This window comes from Panulirus ornatus, chromosome 50 (genome assembly GCF_036320965.1).
Source record: "Panulirus ornatus isolate Po-2019 chromosome 50, ASM3632096v1, whole genome shotgun sequence".
In the NCBI taxonomy this organism is placed as follows: Eukaryota; Metazoa; Arthropoda; class Malacostraca; order Decapoda; family Palinuridae; genus Panulirus; species Panulirus ornatus.
In genome coordinates this window covers 25,077,841-25,102,698 of record NC_092273.1, presented here as the reverse complement: position 1 = coordinate 25,102,698, position 24,858 = coordinate 25,077,841, and the positions used below count along the sequence as shown (strand labels likewise).

General features: G+C 54.2%; 1 protein-coding gene across 1 annotated transcript in view; it reads left to right on the top strand.

Moving 5' to 3' along the window:
* The window catches only part of LOC139764679 (transforming growth factor-beta-induced protein ig-h3-like), a 35,992-nt gene that overhangs the window by 5,701 nt on the left and 5,433 nt on the right, over positions 1-24,858 (top strand). Inside the window, 10 exon segments of the mRNA XM_071691561.1 lie at positions 3,577-3,958; positions 6,337-6,426; positions 9,957-10,021; positions 13,464-13,606; positions 16,185-16,379; positions 18,051-18,215; positions 21,565-21,615; positions 21,617-21,701; positions 22,335-22,547; positions 23,889-24,026. Of these exon segments, the coding sequence (XP_071547662.1) occupies positions 3,780-3,958; positions 6,337-6,426; positions 9,957-10,021; positions 13,464-13,606; positions 16,185-16,379; positions 18,051-18,215; positions 21,565-21,615; positions 21,617-21,701; positions 22,335-22,547; positions 23,889-24,026 (1,324 nt within the window). The 5' untranslated portion in view covers positions 3,577-3,779.

The following is a 24,858-nucleotide window of genomic DNA, read 5'->3' as shown; positions in this document are numbered from 1 at the left end:
CGGTGTAGGTGGGAAGGAAGTGCCCCTCTCATGACGGTGTGGGTGGGAAGGAAGTGCCCCCTCTCATGACGGTGTAGGTGGGAAGGAAGTGCCCCCTCTCATGACGGTGTAGGTGGGAAGGAAGTGCCCCTCTCATGACGGTGTAGGTGGGAAGGAAGTGCCCCTCTCATGACGGTGTAGGTGGGAAGGAAGTGCCCCCTCTCATGACGGTGTAGGTGGGAAGGAAGCGCCCCTCTCATGACGGTGTAGGTGGGAAGGAAGTGCCCCTCTCATGACGGTGTAGGTGGGAAGGAAGTGCCCCTCTCATGACGGTGTAGGTGGGAGGAAGCGCCCCTTTCATGACGGTGTAGGTGGGAAAGGAAGTGCCCCTCTCATGACGGTGTAGGTGGGAAGGAAGCGCCCCTCTCATGACGGTGTAGGTGGGAAGGAAGTGCCCCTCTCATGACGGTGTAGGTGGGAAGGAAGTGCCCCTCTCATGACGGTGTAGGTGGGAGGAAGCGCCCCTCTCATGACGGTGTAGGTGGGAAGGAAGTGCCCCTCTCATGACGGTGTAGGTGGGAAGGAAGTGCCCCTCTCATGACGGTGTAGGTGGGAAGGAAGCGCCCCTCTCATGACGGTGTAGGTGGGAAGGAAGTGCCCCTCTCATGACGGTGTAGGTGGGAAGGAAGTGCCCCTCTCATGACGGTGTAGGTGGGAAGGAAGTGCCCCTCTCATGACGGTGTAGGTGGGAAGGAAGTGCCCCCTCTCATGACGGTGTAGGTGGGAAGGAAGTGCCCCTATCATGACGGTGTTGGTGGGAAGGAAGTGCCCCTCTCATGACGCCTTCCACCTCACCCTCACCAAGAGACACCTGCAGGAGGGAGGGGGAGAGTGTCTGCACCACTAGGGAGAAATACAGACACCTCTGATCCTGCAGGTGATGGAACATGGGTCGCTTCCACACCTGCTGGTGACCAGAGGTCTCCCAGCAGGTCACAATTGGCCCAGTTGCGCCTTCCACGAAGCCCTCTCGTCTGACTTCAGCTTCAGGTGTACAGCGCTCCTCCAACGGCCAAAATTCAGGATTCAGGGTCTCTGCAAGGGGTCTAGTCGCCCAGTGCCAAAATGCCTCTTACCCCGGCGATGCCCGTGCCTCTACTGGTCCTGTGTTCCTCCCTTCCTTCCATCTTGGCTTCGACCCGTGCCAACCCGCCCCGTCAGTTCTGCTCTCTGTGTTGACCTAACTACTCTTACTGCTGGTGGAGCTACAGCTTGTGCAGTTCGACCTGCTTCTCCCTTCTGTCCAGCCCGCCTCTTTTGCCCATTGCCCTAAGCAGCTCCTGATCTGGCAGCTGTGCCTCTGCTTGACCACCACAAGGTTGTGGACAACTGCTCCAAACACCTCTCCCAGGCACTGGCCTACCTCGTCTTATCTCTGGGTGGTGCTGCTGCAGATGGAACCTCCCCCGTCTGATCTTCGTTTCTAACTCCTGTTATCACGTCGGTCCTCACCATGAAGGCTGTGTACAAACAATTCGATATGAGCAGTTGTGTCCTTTGGCAGCCTCTTCACAACGCAGAGCTGTATCAAAGTGGATGTTTACTTTAGAAATTACAATTCAGTTGGGAAAGTAATCTCCCAGACCCCGTCCATTACGTGGCAAGTACCTGTTTATAGCACCGCCAGAGATTTATCTCTGTCCTGTCGTGTTCAGTGTAGTACCGACCCTCTGGACTGGTGCTGACCCATGTATTCCTCTGGACTGGTGCTCACCCATGTATTCCTCTGGACTGGTGCTCACCCATGTATTCCTCTGGACTGGTGCTCACCCATGTATTCCTCTGGACTGGTGCTGACCCATGTATTCCTCTGGACTGGTGCTCACCCATGTATTCCTCTGGACTGGTGCTGACCCATGTATTCCTCTGGACTGGTGCTGACCCATGTATTCCTCTGGACTGGTGCTCACCCATGTATTCCTCTGGACTGGTGCTGACCCATGTATTCCTCTGGACTGGTGCTGACCCATGTATTCCTCTGGACTGGTGCTGACCCATGTATTCCTCTGGACTGGTGCTGACCCATGTATTCCTCTGGACTGGTGCTCACCCATGTATTCATGTATTCCTCTGGACTGGTGCTGACCCATGTATTCCTCTGGACTGGTGCTCACCCATGTATTCATGTATTCCTCTGGACTGGTGCTGACCCATGTATTCCTCTGGACTGGTGCTGACCCATGTATTCCTCTGGACTGGTGCTCACCCATGTATTCCTCTGGACTGGTGCTGACCCATGTATTCCTCTGGACTGATGCTCACCCATGTATTCATCTGGACTGGTGTTGACCCATGTATTCCTCTGGACTGGTGCTGACCCATGTATTCCTCTGGACTGGTGCTGACCCATGTATTCCTCTGGACTGGTGTTGACCCATGTATTCCTCTGGACTGATGCTCACCCATGTATTCCTCTGGACTGGTGTTGACCCATGTATTCCTCTGGACTGGTGCTCACCCATGTATTCCTCTGGACTGGTGCTGACCCATGTATTCCTCTGGACTGGTGTTGACCCATGTATTCCTCTGGACTGGTGCTCACCCATGTATTCCTCTGGACTGGTGTTGACCCATGTATTCCTCTGGACTGGTGCTCACCCATGTATTCCTCTGGACTGGTGCTCACCCATGTATTCCTCTGGACTGGTGCTCACCCATGTATTCCTCTGGACTGGTGCTCACCCATGTATTCCTCTGGACTGGTGTTGACCCATGTATTCCTCTGGACTGATGCTCACCCATGTATTCCTCTGGACTGGTGCTCACCCATGTATTCCTCTGGACTGGTGTTGACCCATGTATTCCTCTGGACTGGTGCTCACCCATGTATTCCTCTGGACTGGTGTTGACCCATGTATTCCTCTGGACTGGTGCTCACCCATGTATTCCTCTGGACTGGTGCTCACCCATGTATTCCTCTGGACTGGTGCTGACCCATGTATTCCTCTGGACTGGTGCTCACCCATGTATTCATGTATTCCTCTGGACTGGTGTTGACCCATGTATTCCTCTGGACTGGTGCTGACCCATGTATTCCTCTGGACTGGTGCTGACCCCATGACTTACGAAGGAGCAGTTCACCCTCACCATGGACCAGGGATGTACACTACCTTCGGGTATCGGGACGGTCAAGTGACACCGGTGCAGTGAGCCGGCACTGCAGTGATTGTCAAGTTCCCTTCCTTGGCTCAGGTTGCTGTTTTGGGCCTCCCAGACGCTGGTGTTACAGGCAGTCAGCCCACACCAACGCATCCTGCTCAAGATTTAACTCATGCTTCTCTTTGTTCTCAAAACTCCAGGTTTTCTTTCGGTAACCGCTGGGTATACAATGTCTGGCGAAATGCAGATTTTCGTTATAGGCAAAGAGACTTCAAGAAATAGGGGCCAACGATTGTTAACCCTCTCGTCATACACAAATGTAAATGATATACAACTTCAGTTCCTTGCAGCCATCTCCCGCTCCGCAGGGGGGGACTTGTAGGGCTGTATGTTATAACAGTGAGTGTTCACTGAGAGGGTCTTTTATTTCCCTTCCAGACAACCGGTGGAGTTACAACCGGTGGAGGAGTTACAACCGGTGGAGGAGTTACAACCGGTGGAGGAGTTACAACCGGTGGAGGAGTTACAACCGGTGGAGGAGTTACAACCTGTGGAGGAGTTACAACCGGTGGAGGAGTTACAACCGGTGGAGGAGTTACAACCGGTGGACTTTGAATGGGGTGATGGCGTAGCTTAGCGCGATGCTGCCGCGCTCGCTCCTCCTCCTCCTCCTCCTCCTGCGCCCAGCACCCGGCAGGAGGCAGCAGCACCAGCACCACCAGGTCAAAAGGACGCACCGCCCGCCCGCTCCTCGGTACCGAATGACGCCCACCGGCGCATATTACTACACCTCTAACCCGCGGCGCATCTATCAACCCAGGTCAGTTAATTCTCGACCAAACGCCATTGTTCGTGCCCCCACAGTCGACGCCCGCCCCCCCCCCCCCCCCGCAAGTGGTCGCTAGTGACCCCCTAGCAGTGCGGGGGGGGGGGGTTCTGATAGTGGCCATAATAGCAGTCGTTTACTCCTATTGTGGCCACAGTCGCAGTAGTGTATTCATATAGTGGCCATAATAGCAGTGGTTTACTCCTATTGTGGCCACAGTCGCAGTAGCGTATTCATATAGTGGCCATAATAGCAGTGGTTTACTCCTATAGTGGCCACAGTGGCAGTAGTTTATTCATATAGTAGCCATAATAGCAGTGGTTTACTCCTATAGTGGCACAGGCAGTAGTTTATACATATAGTGGCCATAATAGCAGTGGTTTACTCCTATAGTGGCCACAGTGGCAGTAGTTTATTCATATAGTGGCCATAATAGCAGTGGTTTACTCCTATAGTGGCCACAGTGGCAGTAGTTTATACATATATTGGCCATAATAGCAGTGGTTTACTCCTATAGTGGCCACAGTGGCAGTAGTTTATACATATAGTGGCCATAATAGCAGTGGTTTACTCCTATAGTGGCCACAGTGGCAGTAGTTTATTCATATAGTGGCCATAATAGCAGTGGTTTACTCCTATAGTGGCCACAGTGGCAGTAGTTTATTCATATAGTGGCCATAATAGCAGTGGTTTACTCCTATAGTGGCCACAGTGGCAGTAGTTTATTCATATAGTGGCCACAATAGCAGTGGTTTACTCCTATAGTGGCCACAGTGGCATTAGTTTATTTCTGTAGTGGCCATAATAGCGGTGGTTTACTCCTATAGTGGCCACAGTGGCAGTAGTTTATTTCTATAGTGGTCACAATAGCAGTGGTTTACTTCTATAGTGGCCACAGTGGCAGTAGTTTATTCATATAGTGGCCATAATAGCAGTGGTTTACTCCTATAGTGGCCACAGTGGCAGTATTTTATTCATATAGTGGCCATAATAGCAGTGGTTTACTCCTATGGTGGCCACAGTGGCAGTAGTTTATTTCTGTAGTGGTCACAATAGCAGTGGTTTACTCCTATAGTGGCCAAAATAGTATAGGTTTCCTTTTATAAGGACACAGTAGTTGTGGTTTACTCTTAGTAGTCACAACAGTGATGGTTTACTCTTACGGTGCCACAACAGTAGTGGTTTACTCAGTAGCCACAACACTTGTGGTTTATTCGCACTGGTGGTTTACCCTTATGGTGGCCACAACAATGGGGATTCACTCTTGTGGCCACGACAGCGGTGGTTTACACTTATAGTAGCCACAACAGGGGTAGTTTACTCTATAGTAGCCACAACAGGGGTAGTTTACTCTATAGTAGCCACAACAGGGGTAGTTTACTCTATAGTAGCCACAACAGGGGTAGTTTGCTCTATAGTAGCCACAACATTGGTGCTTTACTCTTATGTGGCCATGATAGTAGTGGTATATTTATAGTGGCCACAATAGTAGTGGTTTATTCCTAATGGCCACATCTGTGGTGGTTTAGTCTTGTGTTGGCCACAACATATCTGGCTTAGTCTTGTGGGGGCCACAACAGTTGTGACCTAGTCTTATGATGGCCACAACACTGATGCTTTAGTCTTATGGTGGCCATAACAACAGTGGTGTACTTATTTTGGCCACAATAGTGGTTTATTTCAATGGCCGCAACAGCAGTGGATACAATATGAGTAGTTTACTCTTGCTGTGAACCACAGGCAGGGTGTGTGTGTGTGTGTGGTGGGGGAGGTGGCATAATCGCTCTCCCTCCTTCCCTCTCACTCTGCCACTCTCCCCCACAGGCAGGGTGTGTGTGTGGTGGGGGAAGTGGCATAATCGCTCTCCCTCCTTCCCTCTCACTCTGCCACTCCCCCACAGGCAGGGTGTGTGTGTGGTGGGGGAGGTGGCATAATCGCTCTCCCTCCTTCCCTCTCACTCTGCCACTCTCCCCCACAGGCAGGGTGTGTGTGTGGTGGGGGAAGTGGCATAATCGCTCTCCCTCCTTCCCTCTCACTCTCCCCCACAGGCAGGGTGTGTGTGTGTGTGTGTGTGTGTGTGATTATGTGTTACTGGGAGAGAGTTTTACCCAAGTGTTGCCCCGTCTCTTAATTTAATAATATTATCGACCTAGCCCGTAGAGGAGGATGAACAGCTTGGATGAACTGTGGACAGGCTGCTGCGAACAGGATTCGAACCTATGTAAGGTTTGATCCCAGGCGGCCTCCTGCGTGCGTGACGGTCGGTAACGCTAACCGTTACACCACGGAGGTCTGTACATGTGGGTAGGTGTAGTGGAGGAGGGTGTCACACTCTCCCTCCCTCCCTCTCACTCTCCCACTCTCCCCCGCAGGCAGGGAGTGTGTGTCGTGGAGGAGGTGCCAGACGTCAACATAACCTTCCCCTTCCCCTGGACCCAAGGGACATTCTGCACTCACCCCACGTGAGTAGACTTAACACCTACTCGTGCAACCACTGCTACTTACCCTGACGCCTACCACTAGAACCACTCGCCCCCTACACCCACTGCTACTTACCCTTACTCCTACCACTAGAACCACTCGCCCCCTACACCCACTGCTACTTACCCTTACTCCTACCACTAGAACCACTCGCCCCCTACACCCACTGCTACTTACCCTTACGCCTACCACTAGAACCACTCGCCCCCTACACCCACTGCTACTTACCCTTACTCCTACCACTAGAACCACTCGCCCCCTACACCCACTGCTACTTACCCTTACGCCTACCACTAGAACCACTCGCCCCCTACACCCACTGCTACTTACCCTTACGCCTACCACTAGAACCACTCGCCCCTACACCCACTGCTACTTACCCTTACTCCTACCACTAGAACCACTCGCCCTCTTTAACTACTGCTACTTACCCTTACCTCTACTACTAGAACCACTCACCCCCCTGCAACGAGTGCTACTTACCCATACCCCTACTACTAGAACCACTCGCCCCCTACACCCACTGCTACAACCACTTACCCCTTACACCCTCTGCTACTTACCCTTACTGCTACAGCCATTCGTCCCCTACACCCACTGCCACTTACCCCAACTCCAACTGCTACAACACCTCCCCCTCCCCTACACCCACTGCTACAGCCACTCGCCCCCTACACCCACTGCCACGATCACTCACCCCCCTACACCCACTGCTACGTCAACTCTCTCCTTACACCCACTGCCACTTACCCGCATACTTACTTTTAGAACCACTCCTTCCCCCCCAACCAATCGCCCATGTTCGCGTTGTCAAAATCACTGTCTCTGTACCCATTTCTACAGTTACTTGCCACTGCGCCTACTCCTTCCTGCCACTGGAACAACAACCTCCCTCAACCATTTCTATGCTGTCACTGGAACAACAACCTCCCTCAACCATCCCTATGCTGCCACTGGAACAACAACCTCCCTCAACCTTCCCTATGCTGCCACTGGAACAACAACCTCCCTCAACCTTCCCTATGCTGCCACTGGAACAACAACCTCCCTCAACCATCTCTATGCTGCCACTGGAACAACAACCTCCCTCAACCATCTCTATGCTGCCACTGGAACAACAACCTCCCTCAACCATCTCTATGCTGCCACTGGAACAACAACCTCCCTCAACCTTCCCTATGCTGCCACTGGAACAACAACCTCCCTCAACCTTCCCTATGCTGCCACTGGAACAACAACCTCCCTCAACCATCTCTATGCTGCCACTGGAGCAACAACCTCCCTCAACCTTTCCTATGCTGCCACTGGAACAACAGCCTCCCTCAACCATCTCTATGCTGCCACTGGAACAACAACCTCTCTCAACCATCTCTATGCTGCCACTGGAACAGCAACCTCCTTCAACCATCTCTATGCTGCCACTGGAGCAACAACCTCCCTCAACCTTTCCTATGCTGCCACTGGAACAACAGCCTCCCTCAACCATCTCTATGCTGCCACTGGAGCAACAACTCCCCAACCATTTCTATGCTGCCACTGGAACAACAACCTCCCTCAACCATCCCTATTCTGCCACTGGAACAACAACCTCCCTCAACCATCTCTATGCTGCCACTGGAACAACAACCTCTCTCAACCATCTCTATGCTGCCACTGGAACAACAACCTCTCTCAACCATCTCTATGCTGCCACTGGAACAACAACCTCCCTCAACCATCTCTATGCTGCCACTGGAACAACAACCTCCCTCAACCATCTCTATGCTGCCACTGGAACAACAACCTCACTCAACCATCCCTATGCTGCCACTGGAACAACAACCTCCCTCAGCCTTCCCTATGCTGCCACTGGAACAATTGTTCCCTTATCTCTTACATCAGCATGACTATCACCAGTTCGGATGATAAGAGCCAAATTATAATGATGGCCAGATGTTGTTACAAGTGCTTGATGGTAACATGATGTCACACGTGTTGTGAAGAACAAGTGTTTGGTTATAGAGGTTACAAGTTTGTGGTGGTGACAGGTGTTACAACTGTGTTGTGACATGTTATAAGTGTATGGTGGTGATATACACACATAGGTGTGCGGTGACAAATGTTACTGAAGTTTGGTGACAGATGTTACAAGGGTGTGGACACGAGTGTGTGTGAGTTGTAGTATCATCGTGTGGTGACAGATGTTACGATACGTGATGGAAACAGGTGTGGTGATCATAACAGATGTATCATAGGGATATGTAACAGGTGTATGACATGTTATAAAATGGATGTTGATGACAGATGATACAGGTGTGTGTTGGTGACCTGTTACAGGTGTCAGTTGTGTGTGATGGTGACCTGTTACAGGTGTGTGGCGGTGACCCGTTACAGGTGTGGTGATGACAGACTGTAGAGATGTGTGGTTGTGACAGATGTCGGTACGAGTGCGTGGTGACACATGTTGCTACACAGGTGTGGTGGTGACAGATGTTACATATCTGTGGTGCAGACATGTCATCGGTGAGAAATGGTAAGTACAGGTTTGTAGAGGTGACAGCTGTTGTTACAGATGTGTGTCGATGGCTTGTGGTGATGATTTACAGATGTGTGGTGGTTTAAGGGGTGTGATGGTGAAGGTTCTGTGATACTGATGACAGGTGTGTGATGGTGACAGGTGTGTGGTGATGGCAGGTGTGTGTGGTAATGACAGGTGTGAGTGATGATAGGTGTGGTTGATGACAGGTGTGTGGGTGTGAGTGATGACAGGTGTGTGTGTGTGTGAGTAATGACCGGTGTGTGTGTAAGTGATGACAGGTGTGTGGTGGTGACAGGTGTGTGTGGTGGTGACAGGTGTGTGGTGGTGACAGGTGTGTGTGGTGGTGGTGACAGGTGTATGTGATGATGACAGGTGTGTGTGATGATGACAGGTGCATGTGATGGTGACAGGTGTGTGTTGTGGTGGTGACAGGTGTGTGTGGTGATGATGACAGGTGTGTGTGGTGGTGATGACAGGTGTGTGTGTGGTGGTGGTGACAGGTGTGTGTGTGGTGGTGACAGGTGTGTGTGATGATGACAGGTGTATGTGATGATTACAGGTGTGAATGGTGGTGGTGACAGGTGTGTGTGGTGGTGGTGACAGGTGTATGTGGTGGTGGTGACAGGTGTGTGTGTGTGGTGACAGGTGTGTGTGTGGGGTGGTAATAGGTGTATGTGGTGGTGATGACAGGTGTGTATGGTGGTGGTGACAGGTGTGTGGTGGTGATGACAGGTGTGTGTGGTGGTGGTGACAGGTGTGTGTGGTGATGATGACAGGTGTGTGTGGTGGTGGTGACAGGTGTGTGTGGTGATGATGACAGGTGTGTATGGTGGTGGTGACAGGTGTGTGATGGTGATGACAGGTGTGTGTGGTGGTGGTGACAGGTGTGTGTGGTGATGATGACAGGTGTGTGTGGTGGTGGTGACAGGTGTGTGTGGTGGTGGTGACAGGTGTGTGTGGTGGTCACTAACTATTTCCTGGGATGCATTACAGTTCCCTCCGCCAGCGATGCTGTGAGGGTCATGAGGTTGCCGCCTTGGAGCACGGCTGTCCTGTAGGTGGGTGGTATGCTGCTCATGTCCTGTAGGTGGGTGGTATGCTGCTCCTGTCCTGTAGGTGGGTGGTATGCTGCTCCTGTCCTGTAGGTGGGTGGTATGCTGGTCCTGTCCTGTAGGTGGGTGGTATGCTGCTCCTGTCCTGTAGGTGGGTGGTATGCTGCTCCTGTCCTGTAGGTGGGTGGTATGCTGCTCCCGTCCTGTAGGTGGGTGGTATGCTGCTTCTGTCCTGTAGGTGGGTGGTATGCTGCTCCTGTTCTCCTGTAGGTGGGTGGTATGCTGCTCCTGTCCTGTAGGTGGGTGGTATGCTGCTCCTGTCCTGTAGGTGGGTGGTATGCTGCTCCTGTCCTGTAGGTGGGTGGTATGCTGCTCCTCTCTTGTAGGTGGGTGGTATGCTGCTTCTGTTCTGTAGGTAGGAGGTATGCTGCTCCAGTTCTACTGTAGGTGGGTGGTATGCTGCTTCTGTTCTGTAGGTGGGGGTATGCTGCTCCTGTCCTGTAGGTGGGTGGTATGCTGCTTCCGTCCTCCTGTAGGTGGGTGGTATGCTGCTCCTGTCCTCCTGTAGGTGGGTGGTATGCTGCTCCTGTCCTCCTGTAGGTGGGTGGTATGCTGCTCCTGTCCTCCTGTAGGTGGGTGGTATGCTGCTCCTGTCCTCCTGTAGGTGGGTGGTATGCTGCTCCTGTCCTCCTGTAGGTGGGTGGTATGCTGCTTCTGTCCTGTTGGTGGGTGTAATGCTGCTCCTGTCCTGTAGGTGGGTGGTATGCTGCTCCTGTCCTGTAGGTGGATGGTATGCTGCTCCTGTCCTGTCGGTGGGTGGTATACTGCTCCTGTCCTCCTGTAGGTGGGTGGTATGCTGCTCCTGTCCTGTAGGTGGGTGGTATGCTGCTCCTGTCCTGTAGGTGGATGGTATGCTGCTCCTGTCCTGTAGGTGGATGGTATGCTGCTCCTGTCCTGTAGGTGGGTGGTATGCTGCTCCTCTCTTGTAGGTGGGTAGTATGCTACTTCTGTTCTACTCTAGGTGGGTGGTATGCTGCTCCAGTTCTACTGTAGGTGGGTGGTATGCTACTCTTGTCCTACTGTAGGTGGGAGGTATGCTACTCCTGTCCTACTGTAGGTGGGTGGTATGCTGTTCCTGTCCTGTAGGTGGGTAATATCGAACCCTGGTCCATCTGTGTGGCAGCTAATTAGTTTAAACACAGGTCACGATGATTTTAAGACAGTGTTTCCCACGTAACCACTGGGATACAGTCGTGTGTACATCACACAGTTGAGGTATATGTTAAAGAGCCATGTTTCCCTCTCCAGCGAGGGAGCGGCACTCCTCTCCTTCTTCTAAGAACTCGTGAGGCATCAAGAGATCCGTGAATCCTAGAATGGTCGTGGTTGGAGTTGTGGCCTGAGGGGTTAGGCACCTGGCTGCGACACAGATGGGCCAGGGTTCGATTCCCGGGGTGGAGTAGTCTGTATCAGATATCGTATGTACGTCACATGTATGGTATGGGACGTATATGTAGACAGCTGTGAACTACATAAGTGCGAGAGAAGGGCTGAGGTCGGCCACTAAGGGGCGCCAGATAAGCTCAAGGGTTTGACCTGGCACGCGAGATCCAATGACACCCCCCCCCATCCCCCCAGTCCCCTCTCGCCCTCATGAAGGTCGCGCACACACACACACACACACACACACACACATGGAAAGGGCGGGGTGAGGGGTCGAGTGTTCTCTTACATTGGGTTGGGTGGGATGGGGTGGAGCAGAGGGGCCCCCACAAACAGGAGACACACCAGGGCCCCAGGGAACCCTCTCCCGGGCCCTGATGTCAGCCACTTCCACTTGCAATGCCAACCACTACCCCTGCTGTGGTATATGCCACTACCACCCGGAGTCCATACCTGCCACTACCCTCTCTGTTCCCAGCTGCCACTATATGCTGGCGTGTGTGTGTATTCCATACTTCACCAATACGTTACTGGAACTGGGAGTGTCTGGTGCAGAGGGCTGGTACGTCAGGATGGTCCAGTGCCCCTCTGTACCGCTGGGCCAGCTAGGTGCAGAGGGCTGGTACGTCAGGATGGTCCAGTGCCCCTCTGTACCGCTGAGCCAGCTAGGTGCAGAGGGCTGGGTCGTCAGGATGGTCCAGTGTCCCTATGTACCGCTGAGCCAGCCAGGTGCAGAGGGCTGGTACGTCAGGATGGTCCAGTGCTCCTCTGTACCGCTGGGCCAGCTAGGTGCAGAGGGCTGGGTCGTCAGAATGGTCCAGTGCCCCTCTGTACCGCTGGGCCAGCTAGGTGCAGAGGGCTGGTACGTCAGGATGGTCCAGTGCCCCTCTGTACCGCTGGGCCAGCCAGGTGCAGAGGGCTGGGTCGTCAGGATGGTCCAGTGCCCCTATGTACCGCTGGGCCAGGTAGGTGCAGAGGGCTGGGTCGTCAGGATGGTCCAGTGCTCCTCTGTACCGCTGGGCCAGCTAGGTGCAGAGGGCTGGGTCGTCAGGATGGTCCAGTGCCCCTCTGTACCGCTGGGCCAGCCAGGTGCAGAGGGCTGGGTCGTCAGGATGGTCCAGTGCCCCTATGTACCGCTGGGCCAGGTAGGTGCAGAGGGCTGGGTCGTCAGGATGGTCCAGTGCTCCTCTGTACCGCTGGGCCAGCTAGGTGCAGAGGGCTGGGTCGTCAGGATGGTCCAGTGCCCCTCTGTACCGCTGGGCCAGCCAGGTGCAGAGGGCTGGGTCGTCAGGATGGTCCAGTGCCCCTCTGTACCGCTGGGCCAGCTAGGTGCAGAGGGCTGGGTCGTCAGGATGGTCCAGTGTCCCTTTGTACCGCTGGGCCAGCCAGGTGCAGAGGGCTGGGTCGTCAGGATGGTCCAGTGCTCCTCTGTACCGCTGGGCCAGCTAGGTGCTGAGGGCTGGGTCGTCAGGATGGTCCAATGCCCCTCTGTACCGCTGGGCCAGCCGGGTACAGAGGGCTGGGTCGTCAGGATGGTCCAGTGTCCCTATGTACCGCTGGGCCAGCCAGGTGCAGAGGGCTGGGTCGTCAGGATGGTCCAGTGCCCCTCTGTACCGCTGGGCCAGCTAGGTGCAGAGGGCTGGGTCGTCAGGATGGTCCAGTGTCCCTATGTACCGCTGGGCCAGCCAGGTGCAGAGGGCTGGGTCGTCAGGATGGTCCAGTGCCCCTCTGTACCGCTGGGCCAGGTAGGTGCAGAGGGCTGGGTCGTCAGGATGGTCCAATGCCCCTCTGTACCGCTGGGCCAGCCGGGTACAGAGGGCTAGGGTGACACTGCAGAAGCACACTTGGGAAAACGGAATACACATAGGTGTAGTTGTGATACAGTTTTATGAAATACAGCACTGGTTCTGTAACATGTATGATGTTCACTGTGGATTGCTCTATGATCTGTGTGGTGTGGGAAGTAAACGTGTGTGTGTGTCTGTGTGTCTTGTGTGTTGAGCAGTGAGGCCGGTGCGGGACGTTCTGACGACCAGCAAGGATCTGCGGTGCTGCCAACACGCCCTTCATCTCCTCCAGCGGCACCGCCTCCCGGATCTCCTCACCTCCAAGGCCTTCGCCCTCACGCTCCTCCTGCCCCAAGATGAGGTACTCACATATCTGGCCTTCAGTCCATGTCTTTGATAGCCCATTTATGTCTTCTCTGATCATGCTGACACCATGCTGTCATCCATGCTGACACTATGCTGTCTCAACTATGCTGACACCATGCTGTCTCATTCATACTGACACCATGCTGTCTCATCTATGCTGACACCATGCTGTCTCAATTATGCTGACACCATGCTGTCTCATCCATGCTGACACCATGCTGTCTCATCCATGCTGACACCATGCTGTCTCATCCATGTTGACACCATGCTGTCTCATCCATGCTGACACCATGCTGTCTCAATTATGCTGACACCATGCTGTCTCAACTATGCTGACACCATGTTGTCTCATCCATGCTGACACCATGCTGTCTCAATTATGCTGACACCATGCTGTCTCATCTATGCTGACACCATGCTGTCTCATCCATGCTGACACCATGCTGTCTCATCTATGCTGACACCATGCTGTCTCAATTATGCTGACACCATACTGTCTCATCCATGCTGACACCATGCTGTCTCATCTATGCTGACACCATGCTGTCTCATCCATGCTGACACCATGCTGTCTCTCTTCTACAGTTTCTCCCCTGCAGGATATCACCCATTTTCTTTATGATTATCTTTTTTTTGGGAGGGGGAACTTTGGGAGACCTTGAGCCTTATAAGGGTTCAAGATCCTCAAGCATTCTCTTCATGTCTAGGTACTTCCACGTTTTCTTAAGGCCTCCTACCCACTCCATCCCACTGGTGCTGGGGGCTGTAGACAGTGTCTTCCACTGTGAAATAAAAGATTACTTTTAAGCTTGTCATTCATCTCGTCACATATGTTTGTACATCACCTTCTCCAATTGTCCCCTCCTAATCCCTGAGCTTCATTATCTGTTCTTTCATTGACAATTTACTCTTGATGCGCTGGTGGGTAAAGTTTGGACTGCCTCGTCCACAAAATTCTTTTCAAAGTATCTTCATTCCTCCATTTTTTTTTTTTTTAATCCAACTGCAATCGATTCTCTATTCTTCTTTCGTTGTTTTGAAATACTTTTGAAGACCTTGGTGGCTCATGTTGACGCTTGTGCCCCTACGACACAGCACATTGTTAAAACCCTGGCTGTATATTTGAGGTCAGAGGTAACCCCATATTCCCCGTTGGCTTACGATTTAGACAAGATCCTTTACCACAGTAGCGTGGTTAACCTAGCTATTGAACTCCGTTTCCCCCCCCCCCCCCTTTTTTTTTGTTACCATAGGAATACTTTAGATTCCATATGATTTTCAGTTCTCCGTGTGTCTTCATTTACCCCATAAAGTCCAGTTTTACATGATCACTTTCCCAAACTGATGTTATATTACATTCTCACTAGCCATGGTACTCTATGTACCATAAGGTGTAGTGATGATAGTATATTTAGTTCTTTTGATTTTTTTTTTTTTTTTTTAGCTTGTGCACCCTCAGAAAACCTGTGTCTCCATGGCTCCCTACCACCATGAGAATTCTCCATGTACCATGGATATATATATATATATATATATATATATATATATATATATATATATATATATATATATATATATATATATATATATATATCTTTCTTTCATACTATTCGCCATTTCCCTCCTTAGCGAGGTAGCGTTAAGAACAGAGGACTGGGCCTCTGAGAGACTATCCTCACCCGGCCCCTCTTCTCTGTTCCTTCCTTTGGAAAATTAAGAAAAAAAATGAGAGGGGAAGATTTCCAGCCTTCGCTCCCTTCCCTTTTTAGTCGCCTTTTACGGCACGCAGGGAATACGTGGGAAGTATTCTTTCTCCCTTATCCCCAGGGATATATATATATATATATATATATATATATATATATATATATATATATATATATATATATATATATATATATGCTTTGGTTCATTCAAATTCCTTGATGGATTGTATATCATCATCATCCCAGTATGTCATGTATAAAGAGGCCATCTTGCTGTGTTTCCCGACGCTTCAATGTTATGTACTTTAGTGAGGTAGATCACCCTTCCTCCTCAGCCATGGTCTTGTGTCATCATGCACCCCTGTGGGCAGAAGAGGCGAAGCCTTGCCTCCTTAGTAGGTATTATCAATCACACATCTCCAGGTGCAATTTTTCCCTGATTCAGTCCTTGAATTCCTGCCATATGCTGTTGACTTCCTCCTATCGAGTCCAACTTCTTTTGTATGCATGACTTTCAGTCTTACATTTCCATCACCTAACATTCCACATACGCCTCTCTTTGCAACGTGTTATGTCCTCTGGTTCTTCCATACCCACACATCTCGAGAAAAAAAAATGTCCATTCCCTCCGTCAGCAGACGTGTTTGATTAGATACTTAAAGGTTTATGATCAAGTCACCCGACCACTCTTCTCTCTTCCAGGGTGAGGAAACTTGAAACCTCTAGTCTTTCCCTGTGATTCACGTCCCTTAATTCTAGTCCTATCTTTGTTGCTCCTCTCTGGATTTTTTTTCTATTAGCTGTATGTGTGTGTGCGCTAGGGCTCCAACCCCCCGCCATTAGGCCATCGGACTAATCTTATCAAAGGGTTTCAGGAGTTTGGCGAACATGACGGCGTCGGAGCTCGAGCGTGTGGTACTCGCAGACAGATGGTACGTCCCGCCGCTGCTGCTGTACCATGCCTTGCCCCGACGGTGGTACACGAGCCAGCTGCACCATGGCCAGCGGCTGCCAACGCTCTACCAGCAGCACGCCCTCACTGTCACCAAGCTGAGCAATAAGGTCGGTCTGTCGACCTTTGCAGCTGTAAGTCTGGGGCTGAGGTAGAGTACTACAGCTGTACGTCTGGGGCTGGGTAGAGTACTACAGCTGTACGTCTGGGGCTGGGGTAGAGTACTACAGCTGTACGTCTGGGGCTGGGTAGAGTACTACAGCTGTACGTCTGGGGCTGGGTAGAGTACTACAGCTGTACGTCTGGGGCTGGGGTAGAGTACTACAGCTGTACGTCTGGGGCTGAGGTAGAGTACTACAGCTGTACGTCTGGGGCTGGGGTAGAGTACTACAGCTGTACGTCTGGGGCTGAGGTAGAGTACTACAGCTGTACGTCTGGGGCTGAGGTAGAGTACTACAGCTGTACGTCTGGGGCTGAGGTAGAGTACTACAGCTGTACGTCTGGGGCTGGGGTAGAGTACTACAGCTGTACGTCTGGGGCTGAGGTAGAGTACTACAGCTGTACGTCTGGGGCTGAGGTAGAGTACTACAGCTGTACGTCTGGGGCTGGGGTAAAGTACTACAGCTGTACGTCTGGGGCTGAGGTAGAGTACTACAGCTGTACGTCTGGGGCTGAGGTAGAGTACTACAGCTGTACGTCTGGGGCTGAGGTAGAGTACTACAGCTGTACGTCTGGGGCTGGGGTAGAGTACTACAGCTGTACGTCTGGGGCTGAGGTAGAGTACTACAGCTGTACGTCTGGGGCTGGGGTAGAGTACTACAGCTGTACGTCTGGGGCTGGGGTAGAGTACTACAGCTGTACGTCTGGGGCTGGGGTAGAGTACTACAGCTGTACGTCTGGGGCATGATTAGAGTTCTAACAGCGGTACGTCTGGGGCTGGGGTAGAGTACTACAGCTGTACGACTGGGGCTGGGGTAGAGTACCTACAGCTGTACGCTCTGGGGCTTGGGGTAGGAGTACTACAGCTGTACGTCTGGGCTGGGGTGAAGTAACTACAGCTGACGTATGGGGCTGAGGTAGAGTGCTACAGCTGTACGTCTGGGGCTGGGGTAGAGTACTACAGCTGTACGTCTGGGGCTGGGGTAAAGTACTACAGGTGGCATTCTTTGACCCTCTCTCTGCCACAGATGGCGTCCAGTGACATTCCTTCCCCCTCAGATGGCGTCCAGTGACCCTCCCTCCTCACAGATGGCGTCCAGTGACATTCCTTCCCCCACAGATAGCGTCCAGTGACCCTCCTTCCCCCACGATGGCAGTCAGGACCCTCCCTCCACCCACAGATGGCGTCCCAGTGACCCTCCCTCTCCCACAGATGGCGTCCAGTGACCTTACCTCCTCCACAGATGGCGTCCTAGTGACTCCCTCCTCCCCACAGATGGCGTCCAGTGACCCTCCCTCCTCCCACAGATGGCGTCCAGTGACCTCCCTCCTCCCACAGATGGCGTCCAGTGACCCTCCCTCCTCCCACAGATGGCGTCCAGTGACCCTTCCCTCCTCCCACAGATGGCGTCCAGTGACCCTCCCTCCTCCCACAGATGGCGTCCAGTGACCTTCCCTCCTCCCACAGATGGCGTCCTTGACCTTCCCTCCTCCCACAATGCTCCAGTGAACCTTCCGTCCTCCCACAGATGGCGTCCCAGTAAACCTCCCTCCCCACAGATGGCGTCCAGTGACCCTCCCTCCCACAGATGGTGGTTCAGTGACCCTCCCTCCTCCCACAGATGGTGCTGGTGAACTGCTTACCCCTGCAGAGGGTGGACGTGCACGCGCGTGACGGGGTGGTGCACGTGCTGCCGCGCCCGCTCCACCCGGCTTACACGAGCACCCTCGCTGACCTGGTCACCTCTGACCCCAACCTCACAAGTCTCTTCGCCATCATAGGCTACGTGAGTCACCAGCTGGCCTCACACTCACCCTCCCTCACACCAAGACTCACTGCCTCACAGCCAACCCTCACACCTCCCTCACCACTGGTACCAAGGGGCACCACACCTCCCTCACCACTGGTACCCACAGGGGGCACACACCTCCCTCACCCCTGGGTACCAGGGAAACCAACAGATGCGTCCAGTGCCCTCCCCCTCCACAGATGGGTCAGGACCCTCCCTCCTGACAGATGGCGTCCAGCTGACCTCTCCCTCCACCAGGGCGTCCACGAGCACCCTCCCTCACATGGTACCAGTGACCCTCCCTCCTCCCACAGTGGTACGGTCAGTGACCTCACACTCCTCCTCACACAGGGCGTCGGACGCCTCACAGGGGGGCCACCCTCCCTCCTCACCACTGGTTACCAGTGGCACCACACCTCCTCCACCATGGTACCAGGGGCACCAACCTCCTCTCACCACTGGTACAGTGGGCACCACACCTCCCTCACCAGGTACCAAGGGGCACCACACTCCCTCACATGGTACAGGGGGACCCCCTCACACGCACCCGCCACACCTCCCTCACCACTGGTACCAGGGCACCACACCTCCCTCACCACTGGTACCAGGGGGCACCACACCTCCCTCACCACTGGTACCAGGGGGCACCACACCTCCCTCACCACTGGTACCAGGGGGCACCACACCTCCCTCACCACTGGTACCAGGGGGCACCACACCTCCCTCACCACTGGTACCAGGGGGCACCACACCTCCCTCACCACTGGTACCAGGGGGCACCACACCTCCCTCACCACTGGTACCAGGGGCACCACCACTCCTCACCACTGGTACCAGGGGCACCACACCTCCCTCACCACTGGTACCAGGGGACACCACACCTCCCTCACCACTGGTACCAGGGGGCACCACACCTCCCTCACCACTGGTACCAGGGGCCCAACTCCCACCAGTACCAGGTCACCACACCTCCTCACCACTGGTACCAGGGCACCACACCTCCCTCACCACTGGTACCAGGGGGCACCACACCTCCCTCACCACTGGTACCAGGGGGCACCACACCTCCCTCACCACTGTACCAGGGGGCACAACCTCCTCCCCACTGTACCAGGGCACACACTCCTCACCATGTACCAGGGGCACCACACCTCCCTCACCACTGGTACCAGGGGCACCACACCTCCCTCACCACTGGTACCAGGGGCACCACACCTTCCTCACCACTGGTACCAAGGGGCACCACACCTCCCTCACCACTAGTACCAAGGGGCACCACACCTCCCTCACCACTGGTACCAGGGGGCACCACACCTCCCTCACCACTGGTACCAGGGGCACACACCTCCCTCACCACTGGTACCAGGGGCACCACACCTCCCTCACCACTGAGTACCAGGGGCACCACACTCCTCTCACCACTGGTACCAGGGGCACCACACCTCCCTCACCACTGGTACCAGGGGCACCACACCTCCCTCACCACTAGTACCAGGGGGACACCACACCTCCCTCACCACTAGTACCAGGGGGCACCACACCTCCCTCACCACTGGTACCAGGGGACACCACACCTCCCTCACCACTGGTACCAGGGGGCACCACACCTCCCTCACCACTAGTACCAGGGGACACCACACCTCCCTCACCACTAGTACCAGGGGGCACCACACCTCCCTCACCACTGGTACCAGGGGGACACCCACACCTCCCTCACCACTGGTACCAGGGGGCACCACACCTCCCTCACCACTAGTACCAGGGGGCACCACTCCTCCCTCACCACTGGTACCAGGGGACACCACACCTTCCTCACCACTAGTACCAGGGGGCACCACACCTCCCTCACCACTGGTACCAGGGGGACACCACACCTCCCTCACCACTAGTACCAGGGGGCACCACACCTCCCTCACCACTGGTACCAGGGGGCACCACACCTCCCTCACCACTAGTACCAGGGGGCACCACACCTCCCTCACCACTGGTACCAAGGGGGACACCACACCTCCCTCACCACTGGTACCAGGGGACACCACACCTCCCTCACCACTGGTACCAGGGGGCACCACACCTCCCTCACCACTGGTACCAGGGGACACCACACCTCCCTCACCACTGGTACCAGGGGGCACCACACCTCCCTCACCACTAGTACCAGGGGGCACCACACCTCCCTCACCACTAGTACCAGGGGGCACCACACCTCCCTCAACACTAGTGCCAGTGTGTAGATTGTGTAGTGGTGGTTGTACAGTGTGCAATATATGTATAGACGGTTGTAGCAGTGGGCAGTATATGAAGAATGGTTGTAGCAGTGGGCACTATGTGTAGTTGTGGTTGAATGGTTGTAGCAGTGGGCAGTATGTGTAATGATGGTTGTAGAAGTGGGCTGTGTATGTATACACTGCCCACTTCTACAACCATCATTATACATACTCCCCACTGCTACAACCATTCAACCACAACTACACATAGTGGTTATATCAGTGGGCAGTATGTGTAGCTGTGGTTGTAGCAGTTGTTAGTATATGTATAGATGGTTGTAGCAGTGGGCAGTATATGTAGAGATGGATGTAACAGTGAGCAGTTTGTGTAGTTATGGTTGAATGGTTGTTGCAGTAGGCATTATATGCAATGATGGTTGTCGCAGTGGGCAGAGTATACAGTGGTGGTTATAGCAGTGGGCAGTGTATACCGTGGTCGCTGTCTCTCAGTGGGCAGTGTATACAGTGGTGGTTGTAGCAGTGAGCAGTGTATACCGTGGTGGCTGTCCCAGTGGGCAGTGTATACAGTCGTGGTTGTAGCAGTGGGCAGTGTATACCGTGGTGGCTGTCTCTCAGTGGGCAGTGTATACAGTCGTGGTTGTAGCGGTGGGCAGTGTATACCGTGGTGGCTGTCTCTCAGTGGGCAGTGTATACAGTCGTGGTTGTAGCAGTGGGCAGTGTATACCGTGGTGGCTGTCTCTCAGTCGGCAGTGTATACAGTGGTGGTTGTAGCAGTGGGCAGTGTATACCGTGGTGGCTATCTCTCAGTGGGCAGTGTATACAGTGGTGGTTGTAGCAGTGGGCAGTGTATACAGTCGTGGTTGTAGCAGTGGGCAGTGTATACCATGGTGGCTGTCTCTCAGTCGGCAGTGTATACAGTGGTGGTTGTAGCAGTGGGCAGTGTATACCGTGGTGGCTGTCTCTCAGTGGGCAGTGTATACGGTGGTGGTTGTAGCAGTGGGCAGTGTATACCGTGGTGGCTGTGTCAGTGGGCAGTGTATACAGTGGTGGTTGTAGCAGTGGGCTGTGTATACAGTGGTGGTTGTCTCAGTGGCTGACGTCTGGTGCTCCTGTCGCAGGCGGACCTCCTGGAGTGGCTTCGGCGCCCTGGGCCCCTCACCCTCCTGGCCCCCTACAAACGCTGCCTTCACCCGCCTCCCACGCCGGTACCTGGACTCCATCACCTACGATGTGAAGTACTTCCCCGCACTCCAAGGTGCGTTCCTAGGGGCCTATAGTGCGTTAGAGTGTGTGTGTGTGTATACTCTGTGCACACGTACGTGCGTTGCCTGGGCCTGGAGTGTGTTAGAGTGTGTGTGAAGGTACCCTCCCCGCTCTCCTAGGTGTGTTGCCGGGTCCTGGAGTGTGTTAGAGTGTGTGCAGGTACCCTCCCCGCCCTCCTAGGAGTGTTGCCGGGTCCTGGAGTGTGTTAGAGTGTGTGCAGGTACCCTCCCCGCCCTCCTAGGAGTGTTGCCGGGTCCTGGAGTGTGTTAGAGTGTGTGCAGGTACCCTCCCCACACTCCTAGGTGTGTTGATGGGTCCTGGAGGGTGTTAGAGTGTGTGTGGGTACCCACCCCGCACTCCTTGGTGTGTTGCCGGGTCCTGGAGTGTGTTAGAGTGTGTGTAGGTACCCTCCCCGCACTCCTTGATGTGTTGCCGGGTCCTGGAGTGTGTTAGAGTGTGTGGAGGTACCCTCCTCCGCCCTCCTAGGAGTGTTGCCGGGTCCTGGAGTGTGTTAGAGTATGTGCAGGTACCCTCCCCGCACTCCTAGGTGTGTTGTACCCTCCTTGTATGTGAAGCAGATCGGCTCTCTAACACACTCTCCCTCCCTCCCTCCCTCCCTGGTCAGGCTTGGCCCGTCAGCACCTGACGGAGGGGCTGGAGTGCTCGCTGGGACTGCGGACGAAGGCGCGGCTGGAGACGCTGGAGGGCCACTGGCTCCCCGTCGGTTGCAGCGCCTCCCTCGCCCTGACGGTCGGACCCGCTACCCTCGTCACCCCAGACGTCCTCGCCTCCAACGGCGTCCTCCACTACATAGACCGCGTCCTCATTCCCCCCATGGGTGAGTGGGGGAAGGAGGTGGGTGTCCTGTGCCTCATCTGTTCGCGGGGGAAGGGAGGGAAAGGGGACCCATCAATGGGGACATATCAATGAGGCACCATCAGTGGGGACGCATTAATGAGGACCCATCATTGGGGACCCATCAGTGGGGACATCTATGAGGACCCATCAATGGATATCCATCGATGGGGCCCCATCATTGAGGACCCATCATTGGGGACCCATCAATGAGGACCCATCATTGGGGACACATCTATGACCCCATCAATGAGGACCCATCATTGGGGACCCATCAGCGGGGACACATCAGTGGGGATCCATCAATGGAGATCCATCGATGGGGACCATCAATGAGGACCCATCATTGGGGACCCATCAATGAGGACCCATCATTGGGGACACATCTATGACCCCATAATGAGGACCCATCATTGGGGACCCATCAGCGGGGACACATCAGTGGGGATCCATCAATGGAGATCCATCGATGGGGAACCCATCAATGAGGACCCATCATTGGGGGACACATCTATGACCCCATCAATGAGGACCCATCAGTGAGGACACACCAATGAGAAGACATCAATGGGGACACATCACTGGGGGACCCATCTCTTTGTCTCCTTTCTCTCCTACTCGTCTTCGGCATATTCCACTCGCTATTAAAGAAGATAATTTTGTGACATCTTCTCTCACCTGTACTTTACTCTGGTCCTGGTGTCTTTAAAGAATTCCTTTGACACCAGAAATTATAAAACAGGATCTCTCTTTGACCTTTGACCTGTAGCTACCTCTCCTTGACCCTCAGTCGTATGATATAGGTAAACCCTGGTCTGCCTCTCTATCTATACAAGGACGAATGAGTCCTTTTCTCCAGTGAAACGCAACTGCTCAGAGAAGAACTTTCTCGGGATCTGAACAGGCCATTTGTGCGGTGCTGGGGTTTCCAGAATATATATATTCCAAGTCGATGAATGAGATGGAAAAGTTATTCGATGTATTGGAAAGAGGAGAGGCAAGAGACTGGCAAGTCCAGTTTAAACTCCCCCCGCGACACAGCGCCTGCCAAGAGAGGTTGGTGTAGCCACGGACAGGAGGTGAGAGATGGAGTGATGAAGGCGTTTGGGTTATCCGTTGCTGGAGTCGTTGCTGGAAATGAGGCGGGCGTAGGGGACAGGGCTGAACCCTGTGGGGGAGATCCCGGTGGCCACAGGGTTAGATGGGAGAGATTGATCCATCGACAACTGAGGGAGGAAGATAAAAGAACCTCTTCTTCCATTCGGACGTGTTCCATGAGTGGGGGCCATGAGACTCGACTGACCTCCCTCGTCTTCCCTTCCAGCTCTGAGTCTGGTGCAGGTGGCGCGCCGTGCTGGGGCCACGCGCTACGTCCAGCTCATCCGCAAAGTCGGCCTCTTCCAGGACCTGGTCTCCTTCGGCCCCTACACCATCTTCGCCCCCTCCAACCGTGCCCTCAGAGGTGAGGGAGTTGGTTCTAGGGGGAGGACAGTGGCTGGTGCTGGGGGACAGTGGTTGGGTGCTGGGGGGACAGTGGCTGGTGCTGGGGGACAGTGGCTGGTGCTGGAGGACAGTGGCTGGTGCTGAGGGACAATGGCTGGTGCTGGAGGACAGTGCCTGGTGCTGAGGGACAGTGGCTGGTGCTGGAGGACAGTGGCTGGTGCTGGAAGACAGTGGCTGGTGCTGGGGGACAGTGGCTGGTGCTGGAGGACAGTGGCTAGTGCTGAGGGGACAATGGCGGGTGCTGAGGGGACAATGGCTGGTGCTGGAGGACAGTGGCTGGTGCTGAGGGGACAATGGCTGGTGCTGGAGGACAGTGGCTGGTGCTGAGGGGACAATGGCTGGTGCTGGGGGACAGTGGCTGGTGCTGGGGGGACAGTGGCTGATGCTGGAGGACAGTGGCTGGTGCTGGAGGATAGTGGCTGGTGCTGGAAGACAGTAGCTGGTGCTGGAAGACAGTGGTTGGTGCTGGAAGACAGTGGCTGGTGCTGGAGGACAGTGGCTGGTGCTGGAGGACAGTGGCTGGTACTGGGAGGGGGACAGTGACTGGTGCTGGAAGCCATTAACTGGTACTGGATTTTTCTTTTCGTAGTATGAGAGGAAGAAGAGGTGGGGCAATGGAAGGGAGAGCTGGAAGTGGACGAGAGGACCCAAGTGTGGTTCCAGGTGTGTGGTGCGAGTGTTTCCCGTGCACGTGGGAGCTGGAAGCGTGTTTTTGATGCCTTATTTGTATACCCCTGTCAGCCACGCTGGCTGTGTGTGTGTGCGTGTGTGTGTGTGTGTGTGTGTGTGTG